At 42.1% G+C, this 22,453-nt stretch overlaps 1 protein-coding gene across 4 annotated transcripts in view; it reads right to left on the bottom strand.

Moving 5' to 3' along the window:
* The window catches only part of LRRK1 (leucine rich repeat kinase 1), a 149,377-nt gene that overhangs the window by 43,452 nt on the left and 83,472 nt on the right, over nt 1-22,453 (bottom strand). For all 4 annotated transcript variants that reach the window (XM_033919979.1, XM_033919978.1, XM_033919980.1 and 1 more), the window contains 8 exons: nt 21,539-21,615; nt 17,475-17,607; nt 13,594-13,706; nt 11,038-11,252; nt 6,548-6,712; nt 3,510-3,682; nt 2,536-2,656; nt 1,869-2,028 (listed from right to left, as the gene is read on the bottom strand). In XM_033919979.1, the coding sequence (XP_033775870.1) occupies nt 1,869-2,028; nt 2,536-2,656; nt 3,510-3,682; nt 6,548-6,712; nt 11,038-11,252; nt 13,594-13,706; nt 17,475-17,607; nt 21,539-21,615 (1,157 nt within the window). The remainder of the gene's footprint in view (nt 1-1,868; nt 2,029-2,535; nt 2,657-3,509; nt 3,683-6,547; nt 6,713-11,037; nt 11,253-13,593; nt 13,707-17,474; nt 17,608-21,538; nt 21,616-22,453) is intronic.

Here is a 22,453-nt window from a genome sequence, read left to right as displayed (position 1 = left end):
CCTTACACGAAAGATATTTTTGATATGTTATAGTTCATGTAAACCGTGCCGAGCTCTATCTTTATAGAGGGGATGCGGTAAATAAACTTAAAGTTTAGTTTCGTTTAGAAAGTCTGAGTGGTCTAGTTAAGCCTGATTTCCTTTTGATTGCTGTAAAGATATAAAAAATAGTTCGGGCCTCACAACCACATCCTACCCATATAAGAACCTATTTATAGAACAATTGGGTGAAAGGATGATAAAAAAAACCAATTTTAATATCTTTAAAAAAGAGCTATTGGAATTTCCTAGTTCATATAATTTCACTTTCATTCAAAATTCTTTCAAGACAATATTTATACAATTTGCTCTCATCAAACAAAAATCAAAAACAGAGGGCAGGCATATCATAACACAGAGGGTCAAATCATAGGATGTCTTATAATTTATATATTACAGGTCCACATCCTGTAACCTTGTTTCAATCATATAAGCCTGTCCCTCCTTCCCCTCCCTTAAATTATACCTTTAAAGCTACGTGTACCTTTACCATTAAACAATGTGACGACTGAGATAACAATGTTTCAACTCGTGTATAATTTCTATGGTCTTTGGATTGACATAAGATAATCCTAGTTCTAGCTGTTTATTTGAAACTAAGAACGGCAACACTTATCTTGTATGGTTTGAACTATTTACCGGCTCTGGTTTGAATTGATGGACTCCTTTCACCCAATTGTTCTATAAATAGGTTCCTTTTGATTGCCAGCAGGGCTGTCCTGATGTGGTATCCTAGGTGTGGTTTTGATGGACCCAGTGAAGTGAAGAGACATGGAGAAATTTTTTCACTCCAAGCCTCCAAATCGTGGACTGAACATCATCTACAAAAAAACAAAGAAGATACAAAAAGGCCCCCCAAAAAGCAACAAAGACAAGCAAGGTATAGTGGGAACAAACCGAACATAAGAATGGGAAGAAGAAGTTCACAAACAGGACTCAACACGCGGGCGATGGTGCAGTTGGCAACTTTTGCCACAACCCTTCAGCGGCATAACCCTGGTATGAGCATATCTCTTTTTCTGCTTTTGAAAACAATGTGGATACACTGACCTTGACTGGACTTTGGCCGAAACACAGCTTGCGATGAGACCCGTTTGTGAACTTCTAAGTACTGAATGGACTTCTGATCAACATGTAGTAACACCCAAGGGCTGGCATGAACTCTGGACCCACCTACTACTTGGTGAAGAGCTACTTTAGTAATTCTCAAGGCTGTTGTTTTTTAAAACAAAGCAACAGAGTCCACAATTCGTTCAACCCGTATCCCAACAATTAAACAACTATATGCCACTGATATCCAACAAGAAGAGAAATTACTGAAAACCTGACACATTACCATATAGCAGGGATCTCAAAGTCCCTCCTCAAGGGCCGCAATCCAGTCAGGTTTTCAGGATTTCCCCATGAGATCTATGTGCATGCACTGTTTTCAATGCATATTCATTGGGGAAATCCTGAAAACCCGACTGGATTGTGGCCCTCAAGGAGGGACTTTGAGATCCCTGCCATATAGGCATTTCATATTTGCCCTGCTTAATAAACGACAAACCTTCCCAGCTAATTTTGACATTCTCTAGAACTTTCTCCATTTGGTACTAGCTTACAATTATTGGAAGAATAATAAAAACAAAATCTGTATGAAATTGTCTGACAATAATAAAACAACAAGGCAGCGGTCCACTACATCCAACATGAAAAAAAAACGGATCCAGGATCTGCCCCTGATGCAGCCAAGTCTGGCAAAATGTGGCCGCATCGCGCACCACTTCCTGGGAGTATACCAGCTATTATTCTTCATATGGTCTGCTTCTGAAAATTATCTGACATACCAGCCTGCAAGTCTTCATAATCCCGTATGTCATTTTCTGGGCTGTGCTCTAGAATTTTCTCAATCTGTTTGTCTGTTAGATATTGCACCTCATCCACCTGGTCTCGCCTCTGCTGCTCTGCCAGGATAGCTTCCTGTAGCTTCAGGTAGCTTCTTGGGATCTACAGGGCAAAGCAGATCACAGGGCATGTTAAAAGGCTTCCCCTTCAGTGATCAACAAAACTCTACAAAAAAGGTGCGTTACCTTTAGGAAAGTTTAACAAGCTCAGACAGCGCAGGGGTTAACGCTTCAGCCTCAGTACCCTGAGGTTGTGGGCAAGTCACTTAATCCCCCCATTACCCCAAGTAAATTAGATAGATTGTAAGCCCACCAGGACAGACAGGGAAAAATGCTTGACTACCTGAATAAATTCATGTAAAGCGTTCTGAGCTCCCTGGGGAGAACAGTATAGAAAACTGACTAAATAAATAAATATTCCAACTACTGCAGATCAATTTTAAAAGAAAATTCAAGCTGAAACATCAAATGTTATAGCTCTGCATATTACTGGCTGCATAAAAAGGATTCATATTACTTACTGAGGGAGATCGCTGATGATAGTCACTAGAGTGGGTTAGGTGGGGTACTGCAGATTTGTCTTGTGACTATGACAATGGAGGCTACTCACCAATCTTCCAACAAGTCTCTGTGAGCCAATGGTGCTGCCAACATCCTTCAAGCTGCAAGCGGTGTTGAAAATCAATTGGCGCAGTCCGTCGAGGCCCTCCAGAGTCTTACAGGACAGTTCGCTGAGGGCAGAAAGAGAGGGCACCAGGTGAATGAGCAAATCTTAAATTCAAAATGCAGACTGAAACTGTGCACTCTTTGAAGCAAATTAGGGGCAATTGCTTTCAGGATCCACTGGAGCAACCAACAGCTAGCAAGTGAAACTGCAAACAGAATATTCTCTGGAGACAAGCAGGGGAGATGTAGTCACACTTGTTGGTGAAGTCCTTAGGCTGATCCTGTGTGTCACTGCTCTCCCATAGCAAAAGTAAGCCTTTGGCTTACTGAGCATGTGCAGGAATTCCCGCCTTCAGTGGCCCCTCCCCTTGACACTCAGTTTTGTCTCTAGCTGAAAAAGTCATATATACATATCTTAAGAGGGGAAGGAGGGAGGGTAAGTGTGACTATATTCCCTGGCTGTCTATGGAGAACCCATGTTAAAGGTAAGCAACTGCACTTTCTTATATCATGGAAGCAATTTCCAAAGCAGTGTATACTTCTCAAAGGAGAAGTGGAAGCATATTTTACCCTTTGAAAATTGTGCAGGGAAAAAACTACCTGCAGAGAAGTACATGTACTTTTCCCATCAAAATATGTGACATTTTGAAAATGCAAAACTATGCACTAATGTAACCTTGTCTCTACACCTCTCTACCTTTTATACAGGTAAATAATAGGTGTGTTGCTGATTCCTATGTATTCACTGACCTGTGTGAAAACAGATCAATTTTCAGACATCCAATTTACCCAAATAAAATGACATTTGAAAATTGCTCTTTAATTTGGAATGTCAAGATTAAAAAAAACAAACAAACACTGAGCACATGTAGTGCGTTACTTATAGTGGGGAGGAAAATAATGGGCATGAAGGCTTACTGTAGGTGTTTGAAGGTGATATCCGGAAAGCCTGTAGCCCTTGATCCAGATGGAGATCGACAAAGGGCCAGCACATAAGCCCTTAAAGTGGCAATCCTTTCCAGGCGAAATTTAGTTTCAATGAGGTCCAGGTGTGTTCCTATGACTAACACAGTAGCATTGGGTGCCTTAGCCTAGAACAGAACAAATGGACTATTTACACCATGTTGCATCCCTAAGCTGAAACTGGTTTTGCACCAGTGCCACACACACAAGAGCATCTGCAAAGTATGTCTAATGTACTTTTATTTAACATAGACAGTATGGCACCCCATAAGTTCTACTCTGTGCACTTCTGTAACCGTTAGGGCCACCCTTCCCCATCTTCCAGTCTTTTCTATTTCTTGCCAGTCCAAAGAAAAAAAAAGAGACAAATCTGGGATATGAAAATAGCAATTAAGGGATGCTATTTGTCTCTGCCTCTTCCCAGGGGTGGCAAATTCTTTTCCATCAGAGTTGATAATAGTATGATCTAATTTATTTTTGCAGTTTCAAGGTAGGCAGGCTGAAAGAAAAATCCAGTTACCTTCCAAGATGATGTAAAAACAGGCAACTAAGGCCCAGATGCACTAAAGCCAGCAATCATCGCTAAAACTTTTTTGACGGCTTTAGCAATGATCACATTTGCTGACCTGATGCAGAAAATGGCTCACCATGTGGGTTTCTACATGATTGCTCATTCCCTGATCCGACCATGCAAATAAGCTCATTAATATTAAAATATCATGTGAACTAGTAGAGCAATGATGCGCTAACATGGCTTCTCAATGCACTAAAAAAAGTGATCGCTTTTAGCAATCCAAAAAAGCAACTGGTCAAGACCAGTCGCTTACCTGTTTAGCCCTTTTTTAAATGGGCACAGATGCTGTGCATATTACACATGTACAATATCTGTCTCATTAGAAAAAAAAAAGCACCTGTCCTCTTCCCCCCCCCATCAATGATGGCCCTCCCTGACAAACCAACACCACCAACCAACCCCCCCTGCGAAAACGGCAGGAGGAATGCTCACTCCCTCCTGCCATGGAGTCTTCCCCTCCCCCCCTCTGCCGCCCGAAAGAAAATTGGCAGGAGGGAAGCCCACTCCCTCCTGCCAACAGAGCCCCCCCCAACCAACCCCTACCCTCTACCTTCCCCCCTCCAAAAAAAGGTAGGAGGGATGCCTACTCCCTCATGCCACCAGATGCTCCCCAAACCCCCCCCATGCCTTTGTCTGTTGGAAAGAGGAGGGATGTATGGTCTCTCCTCCTTCAAGGCCCACCAATTCTAAATGACAGGCCTTTCCTCCTCGGTGCATCATATGATACATTGGTAGGGGCCCAAGGCCCTGATTGCCTCAGACACCTAAGGTCCCTCCACTTTTGAGGGGGTGGCAAGAGGGCATTGGCATCCCTCCTGCCTTTTTTTTTTTGGGGGGGGTAGGAAGGGTAGGAGATGGTTCGGGGGGGGGGGCCTATGTTGGCAGGAGGGAGTGGGTATCCCTCCTGCTAATTTTCTTTTTTTTTGGGGGGGAGGAGGCATGGCAGGAGGAAGTAGCCATTCCCCCTGCCATTTTCATTGCTTGGGGGGGGGGGTTCGCAGTGCTAGAATAATACAGAGTTAAAGCTTGGCATAATACAGGGTAAAGTGAGGTGCAAAGCCTAGGATCAGTGTGGAAGATCCTTAATTAAGTCGGAGAGAGGAGGGGGGAGCTAAACATGAAGAGCAATCTGCCATATCACACAAGAAAAAAAAAAATGGGCAACCAGACTGGCCTTTTGGTCTGTATCTGCTTTTATGTTTACATTCCAATTTAGAAGATCTGAGAATAGTCTACCACTAGAATAAACTGCTGCAGTTCTAACAGAAGTATTTTAAAATAAGTCATGGTTGCTATAAGTAATCTACAGAAATCTTGGAACAAAAGAATCTAAAATGTGGGTTGGGAAGTTTCAGAGGAAGGCTAAGTAGCAAGAGCTAATGCAAACTAATCTACAATGCTAAGAGGTTTATCATCATTCCTTCTGCATTTTAAGTTATTCAGATATACTTTGTCTAATCAATGTCTAAGGGCAAGCAAATTTGGCAACAGAAATTCCCCCATATTAGAGAATGAAACCTAATTTTTAAAAAACAAACCTTTTACTTTAATTAAGGGATATTGTAACCTTTTTACCTGTATATTATGTGTGTTAACCTGTAACCCGTCATGAGCTCTTTTGGGAGGATGGAATAGAAAACGAATTAATTAATTAATTCTGGGCTACCATTAACATTGAAGTGAGTATCTGCATTTGCTTCTGCTTGCAGCTATCTGGAGTGACTATGATCTTGGAAACTCCAGAAACCATAAAAAACCCCTGCCAAGGAGAAAGCTTTATAGAAACAGTGGGCAAAAAGATGACCATAAACATTTCTCTTTTGATAATAGTACTATGCACTTGCCTTATGATTGCTAAAACTTGCTGACAAATCCTAGCTAACCCAGAAGTTACCACTGAATTAACAACCTTTCATATTACATCTGCTGCTCCCATCAAACACATTTCCTATAATCAAGGGTGGGCATATCATAAATCATTGGAATTCAGATCATAGGACCTCTTATGACCTGGATGTCATTAGAAATCCACCTCCTCCTGCAACCTTGCTTGTAATCACATATGCCCACTCCTCCTTCCCATCCCTTATAGTTTATTCAAAAAAATTAGTACCTAATCACTGCTCTCTAAAATGAAGCAACTCTATTGCAATAGAAGGTCGCCAATTAGTAACAAAAAAATAACAATTACTACTGACAATTACTAATGAGCAACAATGTTGCATTGTTTAGAAACCGACTGAAAAGACAACTGACACCCTCTTATGTGTGGGCGTTTCAATCCACAAGGGATCTTCATCGGGGGATTCAAAAGTGCGCTGCCTCTCTAAAGACAAAAGGGGAATAAATCAGTCAGTTACCAAAATAAGTTGACTATCCAGCGAAAAAACTTCCAGCAGAAAATGCGGCTGCAACTTACCTCAATATTCAGCAGCCAGAATTGCAGATTTGCAACGGCCTCTTCTCCAAGTGCTAGATTCCACACCACCACGTACAAAGCTTTGTCTGTGAAGAAACACTGGCTGACTGCAGACATGCTTGCCGGGCCCCCGATGTCCCAAATATTAAACTCCACTGAATCGACCTACTGACGCAAAAAGAAGCATCGTTATCAATGAGATACAAAACTGCTTTGGCAGGATTAAAGTGGCTGGAAATTCAAGCTTGCTAAGGGAAATTTTACTACTGGTTCATAAAGTTTTTCATGTGGTCACCTCTCAATTTTTGTCATTACATTTAGAGTCGTATTCTCAAAGCACAAAGTTTGTAAGTCTATGAAAATGAGCCCCTGAGTTTTATGATGGTTTGTCATATGAGGCATTTTGCAAGCATTTGAAGTCTGTTTTATTCCAACAATATTATGGATCTAATTGAAAATGCACATTTTTTGGGAGAACAATGCTCGAGTTAACAATTTGAGAATTATAAATTTTCCTAAGATATTATCAATCTCCCCCCGAGAAATGGTGAAGCGTTACTTTATGGAACTATTGGAAATTCCTGAAAGCTCTTTACCGCCTCTTACAAGGGTATATTATCTTCCTGTTAAATCCCAAGTCAAAGAAGGAAAAGTTGAGGAATCTCGGGAAAGACCATTGGACATTTCCACAATATTGGAACAATCGGATAGAGAATTGGCTGTTCCAGCCACTCTCTTGTTGTCTGTGGCTTTGGCTCCAGACAAGGGTTGGATATCAAAAATAGCTCCAAGGACTTCCTGGGACATCATATTCAGATATTTCCCGATTTCTCTAGAGAGACTCAAAAAAGAAGAAGAGAATTTTTAATCTTGAAACCTGGAGTGACCCAAATAGGGGGTATTTTCTTTTTGAGATATCCATGTAAATGTGTAGTTAGATACTGTTCTTTGAACTATATCTTTACAGAGCCATCCCACTTGATAAGTTTCCTCTGAATGAAACGTCTGGAGAAAGGAATAGCTGCGCCTAAGGAAGTTTAACTCTTTGTACTGCAGTAGACATATGGCTTTCTTTGACAAATTTTCTTGAATTATTATGTTCTACTCTTTAAATATTGGATCCAATTATTGAGGACTTGTGTGTGATCAAATGAGTCTATATTATGTACTTTTATTCTTTAGTTTAACTGTGTTTTTCAATTTTGAAAAATTTAAGTTAATTTGATTTTTGATCGTACTTTTCTGTACAAGATGTTTATGCTTGGTAATATTATAAAATTGTATAAATAAATAATAAAAAAAGAAAACGCACATTTTTGTTTTAAAGAGAACTTTTATATGTACAGTATATTTTAATTGTATTATTTTGATTATATGATTAAGCTTATGATACTTACTGTAAATTTAAATTTGTAGTTTTTGTAAACCATTTGATATACTGATACAAGCAATATATCAAGTGAAATCAATCCAATCCAATCCATTCCTGCCTGAGTCGTGCTCCACCCACTAACACTTGCCGACCCGATCATTCCTCCTTTTAAATTTGGGTCATTAAACTCTATACACAACTCTGTGGAATGCCCTCCCCCTAGCTTTGTGGCCAGAGCCTTCACTTTATTGAAAACACATCTGTTTCAAAAATGTATTCTGTATAGAGCCATCTGTGAGAAAGTTGTTGATTGCCATAGTACAGAGGACTTTGATCTCCTGCTTTCCTATCAGGTTTTATTTCTTTTTCTGTTCTTAGGCTCTTTTTAGTGTATTTTATAATTACGATTATATGTTGCTTTGATGGTTTTATGTTAAGTGAGTTGTCAAATTTACTATTGTTATGCTGTTAACAAAATTGTAAAAATTTTAAGCTAAAGTGTAACTGTCGTATACTGCCTTGGGTGAATCTCATCATAAAGGCAGTTAATAAACCCCAATGTACTGTATACATGAATAGAACCATGAAAAGAGCAATTTACAAGTTTGTTTCCACAGGCAGAAGTGTGGAATGATGGACTGACTGCAGGATATTCATACTAGTCACTGCTCAGCACAAAGCAGACTGCTGTTTTCCAGCGGCAGTGAAGGGGTACCTCTGTTGCAGAACGCTCCAATGGTATCTGCCGCTTTGATCCTGATGTTCAACGTTGGAAAGCAGCAGTCTGCCTCCCCCTTTTAGTGGCAAAACAGGGCTCTAGGGGAAGGTAGCTGTTGAAGTGGCTGTGAAAGCTTGTTTCGATGACCTGCCAGCAGGAAAGAGCGATGCTGCGCTGTGCTCTGGGATGCTGCTTCATCAACAGGTAAAGGTTGCGGGGCTCTAGTATCTGCTCTATTCATCGATTAAAGTGTCTCTGACATTAAGACAATGTGTCCCATGGCAAATCTTTCTTTTTATAAAATGATTGATGAGGAATACTTTGATACTGAGAGAAGTTTAAAAGTAATTTGAAGATAAGAAGAATTTGTGTAAGAGAGAGGGGAGAGCTATGACCTTTCAGGATCAGCTGAAGAAAAAACTGACAGAAAAGGGGAGGAGCCTGGGAAGGCGGGAGTCCCTGCACATGCCCAGTAAGACAAAAGCTTACAATTGCTAGGGGAGAACACCGACACACAGGACCAGTCCGAGGACTTCACCAACAAGAGTGCCTGTATATTCCCTGCTTGTCTCCGAAGAATCAGGGAAGCCTGGTTCAAATTTCACTGTGGCTCCTTCTGATCTCGGTCACATCATTTCACTCTCTATTGCCTTAGATATAAAGTGAGATTGTAATTACCCTGGGGACAGGAAAAATACCTACTGTACCTGAATGTAACTTGCCTTGAGAGAGGCAAGAGCCAAATTAAAAATAAAAGTCTCAGAGTAACTTTATTACAGCCCACATACATTTGGGGGCTGTAACCAAGTTTAATTTCAAATTTGATTAAATGCTTCTATAAAATTTTAAAAGCGATGTACATCAATAAAAGTACACAGATAGGAACATATAATAGACAGACTTTAAACATGACAAAACTGGAAGGTAGGGTAAAAGGGAAGAGCTACAATTTTTATAAGTAAAGAACGAGTAATGGGAAAACCATTATGGATGGGGTCGCTGGTAACCAAAGGTTTATTCTTAGTGTTAGTTAACAATGTAATGTTGGAAAAAGATGTAAATCTAAGGGTTAAATTAATTTCGATAGGTGTCATTAATAAGGAAGCTTTTCAGAGAACACTTCAATTTCTTTAATACCGTTTCTTCTCTTAGATGGAGAGATAAGTGATTCCATTGTTGGGGGCTGTTACTAAAAAGATTTCCTTTTGCCTTGTATTTATAACCTTGTAGGAAGATGCTGATTAGTGGATCTTAAGAGTTCTTGAAGTCGTATGGGGAATAAAAAGCCAGGCATAACACTGACACTGATTTTCAAAGTGAGCTTATACATAAAACACAGTTACCTTTTATCAGTGGCGTAACGAGAGTGAGAGGTGCCCGAGACGGTGGCACTCCCCTCCACCCTCTTCTCCACACCTCCACATGCTCCTTCTCTGCATTCTGCTGTATGTGCACCACTTCCCTTCCTCTGTAACGTTCCTGGTGCGAGAAGCAACCCCCAAGCTGCTGTTGCACCAGAATTAGCTCTTCCTCTGATGTCACTTCCTAGACATGGATCCAGGAAGTGACGTCAGAGGAAGAGCCGATGCTGGTGCGACAGCAGCTTGGGGGTTGCTGCTTGCGAAAGGAACGTTAAAGAAGTATAGGGAAAGGAAGCGGCGTGCACGCTCGGCAGTGGGGGAGCGAGGCGGAAAGGATGGGTGCCTGTGCCCCCCCCCCACCTTACTACATCACTGCAGTCTACTGAACAAACCTTAAACCAACCAATGTAGATGGCTGATCTGAGACCTCAGTACATAAAGAGGGAGGTTCATTTTAAACAGGATTTTACCAGTGAAAATGGCTTTCTACAAAATTACTCTCCTACTTTGAAGGTAAAAGCGCACACAAGGGTACATTTTAATTGCATTTGGAAGGTTTCTGGGATGCAGGTCTGGATTTGAGAGTAGTTTTCAATTATCTGCATACTTTTGGATATTATGAAGTATGCATGTACAGCAAATCTACCTGGCCAATGAGCTGATTGAAATTGTGTACTTGTGGTTTTGCCCTAATAATCTTCAAAATCAACATTGCAAATAGGCCCTAACCAAACAGGGTCCTACAGAAACCCTTTGAGTCAAGGGTACAGCCCAGTATGGGGCATGACTAGGCCAAGGCCTCTCCATGGTGGCAGTAGTAGGGGCCAGTGAGGAGAATTGGAAGTGATGTCAGTACCAACACACAATAGCCTTGCCCCCCAAAAAAAAATTAAATCAATCCTGGCTATGCCACTGATGTGTACCAGGACCTAAGAAGGTTCTCAGAAGAGATGCCCAGGACACCAATAAAAGCCCCAGCTTTAGAGTGCTAAATTTAATCCATAAGGCTGAGTGCCCAAGAACCATAAGCAAACTTCACCTTTGCTGTGGATCCAGGGGGTCTCTGGAGCTCCCAGTTGGTTATTGTGATAGTACTCCCACTGTGCATTAGGTGAGATGTTCGACCGGTCTGCAGGATCTCACTAAGGGTGGACTTTCCCTGTCGTGGAGGACCCACAATCATCATCTTCACCAGTTTGCACCTTTCTGCCCGACGAAGCTGAGCCCGGAGATAGGCCAGCACGGTCCCAGAACCTGCTCCAATCAAAAAGCAATGAGCCCAATACAAACCCATGGAGCATCAGCATAATCTTACTATTATTAAAAACCAGTCTTAAGAAAAAGCTCTAGGTGGCTTACAAAAGAATACAGATTTCATATTTTTCGATAATCCAGCACCCAGTATTAAAATTACAACAGAATTAAGAAATGTAAGAATAAAACTTTTTAGAAAGCCAGTAAGAAATATAACAACCCATTTCCATTCCATCTCATGCATTCATTTAGGGGGAAATTCTATAAATGTCATTTAAAAAGATAGGTGCCTTACAATTAGGCACCTATTACAGAATCACGCCTAACTTAAACTTTAGGCAGAGTTTTAAAGACCTACATTATAAGTGCCCTAGTCCTTTAGGGAATCACAGCTAGCAGCACCTAAGTCCTTCTCTACCCTATCTTTTGCAGAATTGCAACCAATTAATTTATGCTTGTTAAAAGCTCACAAATGAAACCAATTTACTAATTAAGTCAGGTGCTTAACTTTAGGCACCTCTTATAGAATTTGCCCCTTATAGCTCACCTAGGGCTAGATTCACTAACCTGCTTCCGTGCCCGAACCCTGCAGGCCCAACCAATTCACAAAACCCAAAAATTAAAATGAGGGTGATCGGAGGAACGCCCCCCCTCCGACCACATGGATCGCTGGTGTGCGATCCCAACGTATGCACAGACCATCTCTTTGCCTTGCTCTCTCCACACAAGAAGACTGCAGGGAGGGAGGGTGCAATCAGCCAGAACGCGGCCTCCTAAATGTCTCAGCCAGGAGTTTGAAACCCAGCCCCTTGCAGGTAACTCCCCAAGCTGGAGAAAGGACAGGACTCCCAAAGAAAAGCAAAAAAGAGCACAGCCCTGGAGAGACTGCCTCTCTGTTTTTTAACCCGCCCGATTCTCCTGCTCTCTGCCGCCTTCCCTGCAGTGCTGGGAACATACTGTAGTGCAGCCCCGCAGGCTCGCACTGCAGGGAAGGTGGCAGAGATCCAGAGTCGGGGCAGCCGAGATGGGGCAGAGAGTTGAGAGTAGGGCAGAGAGATAAATATTTTTGTTAGGGCAGCATAGAGCAGGGCGGCAATGAAGCTGGAGAGTCAGAAAGGACATTTGCGACTGGTCCCCAGCAGTCGCTTCTTGTGTTGATCGGCCAGCCCAGTCGGTATTTCCTTAGTGAATCTCATCCCTGCCTATTTTGCATACCGTTCCCCTCATTTGCATGTTCGAATTGGATCGGCAAAGAGGTAAGTGAATCGGGCTGGAGTAAAGGGGTTACAAACTGATCGGTACACGATCGGTTTGCCCCTAATCTTGTCTATGTTAGGCAAGTTGCAAAAAACTTACACCCCCTTATTTTTTTCAAAGCCAGGCCGCTGCAGTAATCAGCTTTGTAAAAGGGGGAGTGAAATATATAAACCCAAATAATTTATTCATTGCACATTTCTTGCCCATCTAATAACGGCAAGTTTCAATTCACATACATAAAAAACAAAAATCATATATAAAAAACTACAAGCTCTACAAAACACAGGTCCCCACTAAGCTCATCCCCCTCACTCAGTATTGCTTCCCAACCATCCCTGCACAAACAATCTTTTTTTTTTACTGATTTAAAAAGTAGCATTCTCTTTAACCTGAGTAACACCATCAGCAGCTTATTACATAGAATAAAACAATCCAATCAACACAAACAACACTTACTTGCTATACACTTTTTTTCAGTCAATTTTCAATAGAAATTCAGAGAAAAAGTCTATAAACATCTTTGGAAGTATGGAGAACCTGGACTGTATGTTTGAAGCGTTGACATACTGAGACAGACCAAAGGTCCATCAAGCCCAGTATCCTGTTTCCAACAATGGCCAAATCAAATCAGAAGTACCTGGCCAGCTCCCAAAAGAGTAAAGCAGATTTTAAGCTGTTTATCCTAGAAATAAGCAGTGGATTTTCCCAAGTCCATCTTAATAATGGCATATGGACTTTTCTTTTAGGAAATTATCCAAACCTTTTTTAAACCCTACTAAGCTAACTCTTTACTAAATTCAGCTAGTGATCCAACTGTTGGATGGACACTTATACACACCAGGGTTACACAGTCTGATAATTTAGGAAGTCAGTTGACAAAAGGGTTATAAGTGGCTATTGAATACAAAAATGGCCATCCTCATAGCCCAGTCCTAGATTTGACAAACTTTGCATCCGTGTGTCAAATTCCTGCATACAAATTCTATTTATTGCCATGTATGAACACATCAAGAAAATAATTTGATCCACAATCCCCATTTCTAAGATGAAGACAAATGCAGGAAAGTGCAGAAGACAGACTTACCCTCTTTTCTGATGTCTGCAGGCACATTACTTATGTTCAGTTCATCAATATCCAACTGCCAAAGACCAGCTAGCTGTCCAAGTTCAGAAGGCAGCTCTCGGATACCAGGATTACTAGACCGGAAGAGAAGACTCTTAATGGGAGCCCTGAGCAAGCTTATGCCTTTCTTCCTCATGTCAAGAGTTGGCTCATAATAACATACCCAGGTGGCTCTGAGCCTTTCAACATGAGAACAATTAGGGTCAACACTGCACTTGAAATAATTAGTAAGAGTCGAACTGTGATAAAAAGATGGATTCAGTTCCCAGGCCCAGCTGGAAGTTCACAGCCCCTGAGAATTTCAGAGTGACCTTGTACTCAACACTGAAGAGAGGCATTCTGTTTGAAGCCAAGCTGAATGAAGAGAGGAACAGTCACGAATGATAGTCCCCAGGATGCCACCTCTGCCACATGATGAGATAGTTTCATCCTGTCTGGGCCTGACTGTCCAACAAAAAGAGTGAGGAAGGGACACCACACATCAGCCTCAATCAGAGGTCTCGGTAGGAGATACGCTAACCTCCAGTGACCACAACATAGTATGGTTCAACCTTAGGAAAGGCTTCCCTACATCAAACACAAAAACAAAGGTACTCAATTTCCGGGGCGCTGACTTCGCACGCATGGGAGATTTCGTCCATCGGACGCTGCAGGACCAAGCAGAGACCGATAATGTGGAAGCTATGTGGTCGACCCTGAAATCAACCATACACGAAGCAACTAGCCACTTCATAAAATCAGTAAATAAACGACAAAGAAACAATAAACCCCAATGGTTCACCGCGGAGATCTCGCACCTCGTTAAGGAGAAGAAAAAAGCATTTCTTTCCTACAAGCGCACGGAGGAAAGAGAAGCTAACGTAGAATATAGGACCAGGTCTACAGCGGTCAAAACGGCAGTTAGGGAGGCCAAACTTCAAATGGAAGAAATTCTGGCAAAAAACATTAAGAAGGGGACAAATCCTTCTTCAGGTATATTAGTGATAGGAAAAGGAACACAGACGTGATAGTATGCCTTAGAAGACCGGACGGAAGTTACGTGGAAGCAGATTCCGACAAAGCCGAACTATTGAATGAATACTTCTGCTCAGTCTTCAACTGCGAGGCACCGGGACACGGTCCACAGTTGAAGGCAAAGCAAAGCGCGGAAGACCCTTTTCAGAATTTTGAGTTCACACCAGGTGAAGTTTACAGTGAACTGACAAGACTCAAGGTGAACAAAGCCATGGGACCGGACAATTTGCACCCAAGAGTGCTCAGAGAGTTGAGCGATGTCCTGGCAGAACCATTGGCCATGCTCCTCAATCTCTCCCTAAGTACGGGGAAAGTTCCCTTGGACTTGAAAACAGCTAACGTTGTTCCTCTGCATAAAAAGGGTTGCAGGGCAGAGGCTGCGAATTATAGACCGGTGAGTCTCACATCAATAGTGTGTAAACTCATGGAAACACTAATTAAACGTAAACTAGACACGATCTTGAATGAGGAGAATCTTCGGGATCCCAGTCAACATGGATTCACCAAGGGTAGGTCCTGCCAATCCAATCTCATCAGCTTCTTTGACTGGGTAACAAGAAAGCTGGACTTGGGAGTCTTTGGACATCGTGTACCTGGACTTCAGTAAAGCTTTTGACAGCGTCCCACACCGCAGGCTACTAAGCAAGATGAAATCGATGGGGTTAGGAGAGACACTAACTGCATGGGTCAATGATTGGCTAAGTGGCAGACTTCAGAGGGTGGTGGTTAACGGTACCCTCTCTAAAACATCGGATGTGACCAGTGGAGTGCCGCAGGGCTCAGTCCTGGGTCCACTCCTTTTCAACATATTCATAGGGGATCTGACTCAAGGGCTTCAAGGTAAAATAACATTATTCGCCGATGACGCCAAACTATGTAATATAGTAAGTGAATGCAATTTACAGAATAATATGGCGCAGGACCTGCTTACACTGGAAAGTTGGTCCTCAACCTGGCAGCTAGGCTTCAACGCTAAGAAATGTAAGGTCATGCACCTCGGAAATGGAAATCCATGCAGGACGTACTCTTGAATGGAGAAACATTAACTAGGACTTCAGCAGAATGAGATTTAGGAGTGATCATCAGTGCAGACATGAAAACTGCCAATCAAGTGGAGAAGGCTTCATCTAAGGCAAGGCAGATGATGGGTTGTATCAATAGAAGTTTCATCAGCCGAAAGCCTGAAGTCATAATGCCGTTGTACAGGGCCATGGTGAGACCCCATCTGGAATACTGTGTGCAATTCTGGAGGCCATATTACCGTAAAGATGTGCGCAGAATTGAATCGGTTCAGTGGATGGCCACCAGGATGATTTCAGGGTTCAAGGGTCGCTCGTACGAAGAGAGACTGAACAAATTGCAGCTCTACACTCTCAAAGAACGTAGGGAGAGAGGAGACATGATTGAGACATTTAAGTACATCACGGGACGTGTCGAGGTGGAAGATGATATTTTCTTTCTCAAAGGACCCTCGGCCACAAGAGGGCATCCGCTCAAACTCAGGGGCGGGAAATTTCATGGCGACATCAAAAAGTATTTCTTCATGGAGAGAGTGGTTGATCATTGGAACAAGCTTCCAGTGCAGGTGATCAAGGCAAGCAGCGTACCAGACTTTAAGAATAAATGGGATACCCATGTGGGATCCCTACGAGGGTCGAGTTAAGGAATTGGGTCATTAGAGCATAGACTTAAGGGGATGGGTCAGTAGAGTGGGCAGACTTGATGGGCTATAGCCCTTTTCTGCCGTCATCTTTCTATGTTTCTAATTTATTGAAAATATATAAATGGTAAAAACATATACATTTAAATAGCTAAAACATAAGGCAAGCTTTATAGAGAGCTATCAAGTCACTTTGCACTGTCTTGCAAGCTTTTATTTACAGACTAAGAGCATTCCTTTTTGTTTTTTTACAAGTATACTAGCGCCATCTACTGGATTTTATCTATACACCTGAGGAAGCTTTTCAAGCCGAAACACAGACTTTGTTGGGGTCCAGTACAAAAAGGACTAAAGACTCTCTGTAAACTTGCCTTATGTTTTAGCTATTTATATGTATATGTATTTACCATTATATGTTTTCAATAAATTGATTGTTCTTGAGGCTGATGTGTGGTGTCCCTTTCCCTCTCTTTTTGTCTTGCGTGGGGTGTGCTTTCTTTTTTGGGCCTGACTGTCCAGCATATAAAATTAAGAATGTCAAAAGGCAAAGACAAGGCTACTCTGTATTCCTGAAAACTTTTACTCAGTTGCAGAGAGACAAATTCTGTGTTTAGCTTCATGATAATTTTTGGTTCAGTTAAACTTACTGACTAAAAATCAAACCATTTGCACCGAACCTCCAAACCCTAACAAGTCAGGCTTTTCCAGTTCTTTTCTGGAGACATACCTTCCAGACAAGCTTCAGGAATTACATTACATTAGTATTTGTAGATTGCTAATATTCCCCAATAGGAGTTCAATGCGATTTAAAGCGTGGCTAGAAATATTTCAAACAGTTTACAATTCAGAGAATTTACATTTTATCTGGAAGCTAAGACATGCATTGTGGTATCTATGTTTGAAGGTTGTGGGGAGACCAGTCCTCTCAGGGGGTTGTAGTCTTGTGTTGTGAAGTAATTTAGTAACTAGAACCCATGCATACAAATTTGCCAATCCTGAGATGATCCAGGTCCAGTTCTACCCCAGAGCATGTATGACTTTGTAGTTCCCATTTTGCATAGGGAAATGAACTCTACATGCATATGAATGCTACAAGTAGAATGTCATGCTGAACTGAATCTACAGTATGTTTCAGAAGACTTTACTGGATAAAGACTCAGTTACTTACTTTCCTAGGTACAGCTCAGTCAAACTCTTCAGCTGAAATATGGACTGTGCCACAGAATCCAGCATATTATTGTTTAGGTAGAGGACCTCCAAGGAGTCTGTCAGGAAGGATGGGAATTCCACCGGAGAAAATCCTGTCAAGTAATTATTTTATTTCAGTTATATATATTCCACTCTATCATGCACTTCTATGTGGTGTACAGGTTTACATACACAACTTAAATCAACAACGTCGACCTAACCATAAGGTTATCTCAAGAGAGCCATTTCCCTTTATCCTTCCGTCAAATGTTCATTAATAAGGTTCTAACCAGTCCAGGTAGAAAAAAGTTGTGGATATGAACAAGACTGATTTGCATACCCTGAAAATCTAATGCCTCTTGAAAAAGACCAAACAATCACACCAGTAGCTGCTAACTTTCCAACCCAACTAGAAATATCTTGTGATGCTCAATTCATTTTCTCTCTTTATTCTCAATGGTTCAATGCTAGGTTAGTTATACAATGAAACAAAAACCTTTACAAACGTCATATGGCGAGTCTTCTATTCTTAGATGCTATTAACATGCAATTTTAGGTGTTTCTGAGAGTACAAATTGTTGCTTTTGTGTCATGGATACCATTGCCGAGTATCATGAACACAATGGACTTCAGGTCTGACCCAACGGAGGCATTGCTTATGTTCTTATCATCTATGGCTTATGTTCTTATCATCAGCGGCATCCAAGAAGGCTGGGTATTATCAAGAAAGGTATTACATCCAGAACGAAGGAAGTTATCCTGCCGTTGTATCAGGCGATGGTGCGCCCGCATCTGGAATACTGCATCCAATATTGGTCACCGTACCTTAAGCAGGATATGGCGATACTCGAGAGGGTACAGAAAAGAGCGACGAGATTGATAAACGGTATGGAAAATCTTTCATATGCTGAAAGACTAGAGAAACTGGGGCTCTTTTCTCTGGAGAAGGCTTAGAGGGGACATGAAGGGCATAGAGAAAGTGGAGAGGGACAGATTCTTCAAACTTTCAAATACTACAAGAACGAGAGGGCATTTGGAAAAATTAAAAGGGGACAGATTCAGAACCAATGCTAGGAAGTTCTTCTTCACCCAAAGGGTGGTGGACACCTGGAATGCGCTTCCAGAGGGTGTGATAGGACAGAGTACGGTATCGGGGTTCAAGAAGGGATTGAATGATTTCCTGAAGGAAAAGGGGATAGAAGGGTATAGATAGAGGATTACTATACAAGTCCTGGACCTGATGGGCCGCCGCGTGAGCGGACTGCTGGGCATGATGGACCTCTGGTCTGACCCAGCAGAGGCACTGCTTATGTTCTTATGAATCAAATATATATGTTTGTGTCATCTAGGAGTCATAACTGCAGAAAACGCACAGAGTGAGTGGAGGATATCAGACAAGTCAGGGAAAGAATGCCAGACTACTAGGGAAAGTGTTTTTCTCCATGGACAAGCAGTATAAGTCAGCCCCACTTTTGGTGATGTCATCTACGTTCCCAATTCGGACTTGCTCTCCCAGAGCTCAGGTGAGGCTTTTGGGAGCCTCATCTGAGCATGTGCAGGTAGCCCTATATATACCTGTGCTGGCCCTCACTAATCCAGTTTAGTTCATCCGCCCTCCCAAACGGACGGATCACACTCTACATTCAAAAAGAAAAGGAAATGAAATGAAAAGAAAAGAAAACGATGGCAGAAAGAACAGAGAAGCCTGCAACAAAACCGGGTTTCAAGAAATGCCCGGACTGCAAAAGGAAAATGAGCTCCACGGACCCCCACGAGGTGTGTGTCCGTTGCCTTGCGGAAGCTCACCTCATGACTGCCTGCCCTCAGGGCTCCGTCTCGAGTGGAGTACCTCAGGGCTCCGTCTTAGGGCCGATTCTATTCAATTTATTCATAGGAGATTTGACCCAAGGTCTTAGAGGAAAAGTATCACTGTTTGCAGACGACGCCAAACTATGCAACATAGTAGGCAAAAGCAGTGTTCCGGACTTTATGACGCAGGACCTACGGCAGCTGGAACAGTGGTCATCAACTTGGCAGCTAGGCTTCAATGCTAAAAAATGTAAAGTAATGCACCTAGGCAAAAAAAATCCACACAGAACTTACACACTAAATGGTGAAACCTTGTCCAGGACCACGGTGGAACGTGATTTAGGAGTGATCATTAGCGATGATATGAAGGCTGCCAATCAGGTGGAGAAGGCTTCGTCCAGGGCAAGACAAATGATGGGCTGCATCCGTAGGGGTTTTGTCAGCAGAAAACCTGAAGTCATAATGCCACTATACAGATCCATGGTGAGACCTCATCTCGAGTATTGTGTTCAATTCTGGAGACCACACTATCGGAAAGATGTGTTGAGAATGGCTCAGGATGGTCTTGGGGCTCAGGGATCTCACGTATGAAGAAAGGCTAAAGAAACTGCAGATGTACTCACTGGAGGAGCGAAGAGAGAAGGGGGACATGATTAAGACCTTTAAGTATATCACGGGGCGTATAGAGGTGAAAGATGATATCTTTAGTCTTACAGGGCCCTCGGTAACCAGAGGACACTCGCTGAAAATCAGGGGAGGGAAATTTCAAGGTGATGCTAGGAAGTACTTCTTCACCGAAAGGGTGGTCGATCATTGGAACGAGCTGCCTCAGCATGTGATTGAGGCCAACAGCGTGTCAGATTTTAAGAGAAAATGGGATATTCACGTGGGATCTATAGGGGAGTAAAAGTCAGGGAGTGGGTCATTGGTATGGGCAGACTCGATGGGCTATGGCCCTTTTCTGCCGTCAATTTCTATGTTTCTATGCCCTCAATGCCTAAATATGTCTCCGAGGGCTCGAAGAAACCGGTTCCAATCCCTACAGAACCTGGGAGAAGACCAACGGAGGAAGGAAAAAACCCAGCCAAAAAATGCACAAAGAACCTCTCCAGCACACCAACAAGAGCTTCCCCGGGACTCCAAGCCGCAGACCCGACTTACCTGCAGCCTGAAAACGCCCAATAAGGCTGGGGTGGGGGAAAGTGTTTCACTAGATGAACAACCTGGGAGATGACCACAAAGGCCATAAGACTATAAAGCAAGTAATAAATCTTGCCTTAAAGGAGGCCTGTGAATATTCCTTTCTGTCAGCTTACTGACTTTTTCAATAAGTTAAAAGAAATATTTGAGGATTTATTTCATGCTGTTTGGCCTCTGTGAAGTACGTTTGCAGCTGTGCATCCTAGATGCTCAGAGAGTTTGGGGGTTTTTCCACATGCAATGCTATTATGCGAGGGAACCTGAAATCCACCAATTCCATCAGGCATATGTATACCCTAGAGGAAAGGAGAGACAGGGGAGATATGATTCAGATGTTCAAATACTTAAAGAGTATTAACGTAGAACAAAATCTTTTCCAGAGAAAGGAAAATGGTAAAACCAGAGGACATAATTTGAGGTTGAGGGGTGGTAGATTCAGGGGCAATGTTAGGAAATTCTACTTTATGGAGAGGGTGGTGGATGCCTGGAATGCGCTCCCGAGAGAGGTGGTGGAGAGTAAAACTGTGACTGAGTTCAAAGAAGCGTGGGATGAACACAGAAGATTTAGAATCAGAAAATAATATTAAAGATTGAACTAGGCCAGTTACTGGGCAGACTTGTACGGTCTGTGTCTGTGCATGGCCGTTTGGAGGAGGATGGGCAGGGGAGGGCTTCAATGGCTGGGAGGGTGTAGATGGGCTGGAGTAAGTCTTAACAGAGATTTCGGCAGTTGGAACCCAAGCACAGTACCGGGTAAAGCTTTGGATTCTCGCCCAGAAATAGCTAAGAAGAAAAAAAAAAAAAAAATATTTAAATTGAATCAGGTTGGGCAGACTGGATGGACCATTCGGGTCTTTATCTGCCGTCATCTACTATGTTACTATGCAAGAACATAAATCAATACTTCCAAGAGGGAAAGGTGAGTCACCATTAAGAGCCAAAGAGAAATCCAATATAAGCTGTGAAAAGGGTTTTCCCCCAAGAGAGCCAGAAGACGGTTTGGCCTTATTGTGAATTAAAGGGGAATACAACTACCTGTCTCTGGGTTTGTACGTGCTCTGCTCCTGGTGGTGAAAAATGGAAGTTTCCTACTCTTAACTGTTTCATCACTCCTAGAAAAAGAAAACCAAATTGAATAAACAGCTACAAAACCAGAAAATGTAATGCTGCTATTGAATTATCTTTATTTATTTTTGGACATGATAATTTTCTCTCATTCTTTTCTACTTCAAGCTTGATCAGAATTAGGCCTAGGATCTGGCACCAGTAAGTGCAATAAAGAACTCTGTCCAAGGGTAGCTGAAACCAGGCCTCGGAACTGAACTAGGTCTTCCATACAGTAGGCAGGCCCAGTTTATCCACTCCTACCTTAGCTAAGAATTTTCGAGCACCATTCTGACCTCATGTACAACTTCTTCAAATTAGTTCCTTTCTTTTCTTACTGCTACTATTCTATCTTATCTATCTATATATCAGGGGTGTCAAAGTCCCTCCTGGAGGGCCGCAATCCAATGAATATGCATGAGATCTATTTGCATGCACTGCTTTCAATGCATATTCATTGGGGAAATCCTGAAAACCCGACTGGATTGTGGCCCTCGAGGAGGGACTTTGACACCCCTAATCTATATGCTCCATCTTTGCTTATACCCTATGCTATTAAAATGTTTATCATGTATTGTGTCAACATTGTAATGTAGCTTACTATGATTGTAATTTGAATATTTATACTGCTGTAATTGTCTATTTATTATGTTTGACTTAATCTTGCGGTATACCACCTTGAGTGAATTCCTTCAAAATGGCAGTAAACAAATCCTAATAAATAAATAAGAGAAAAACAAGTTTGTGAACATCAAAGGGAGTATGAGCAGATAAGCTGATGTAATAATGAAGGTAGTGATTTATCCCCCCCTTTCACAAAACCATGCAAGAGGTTTTTAGCGCTGG

Source organism: Geotrypetes seraphini, chromosome 14, assembly GCF_902459505.1.
Source record: "Geotrypetes seraphini chromosome 14, aGeoSer1.1, whole genome shotgun sequence".
Classification (NCBI taxonomy): Eukaryota; Metazoa; Chordata; class Amphibia; order Gymnophiona; family Dermophiidae; genus Geotrypetes; species Geotrypetes seraphini.
Note: the sequence above shows the minus strand (reverse complement) of the source record. Positions and strands in the feature narration are given on the sequence as shown.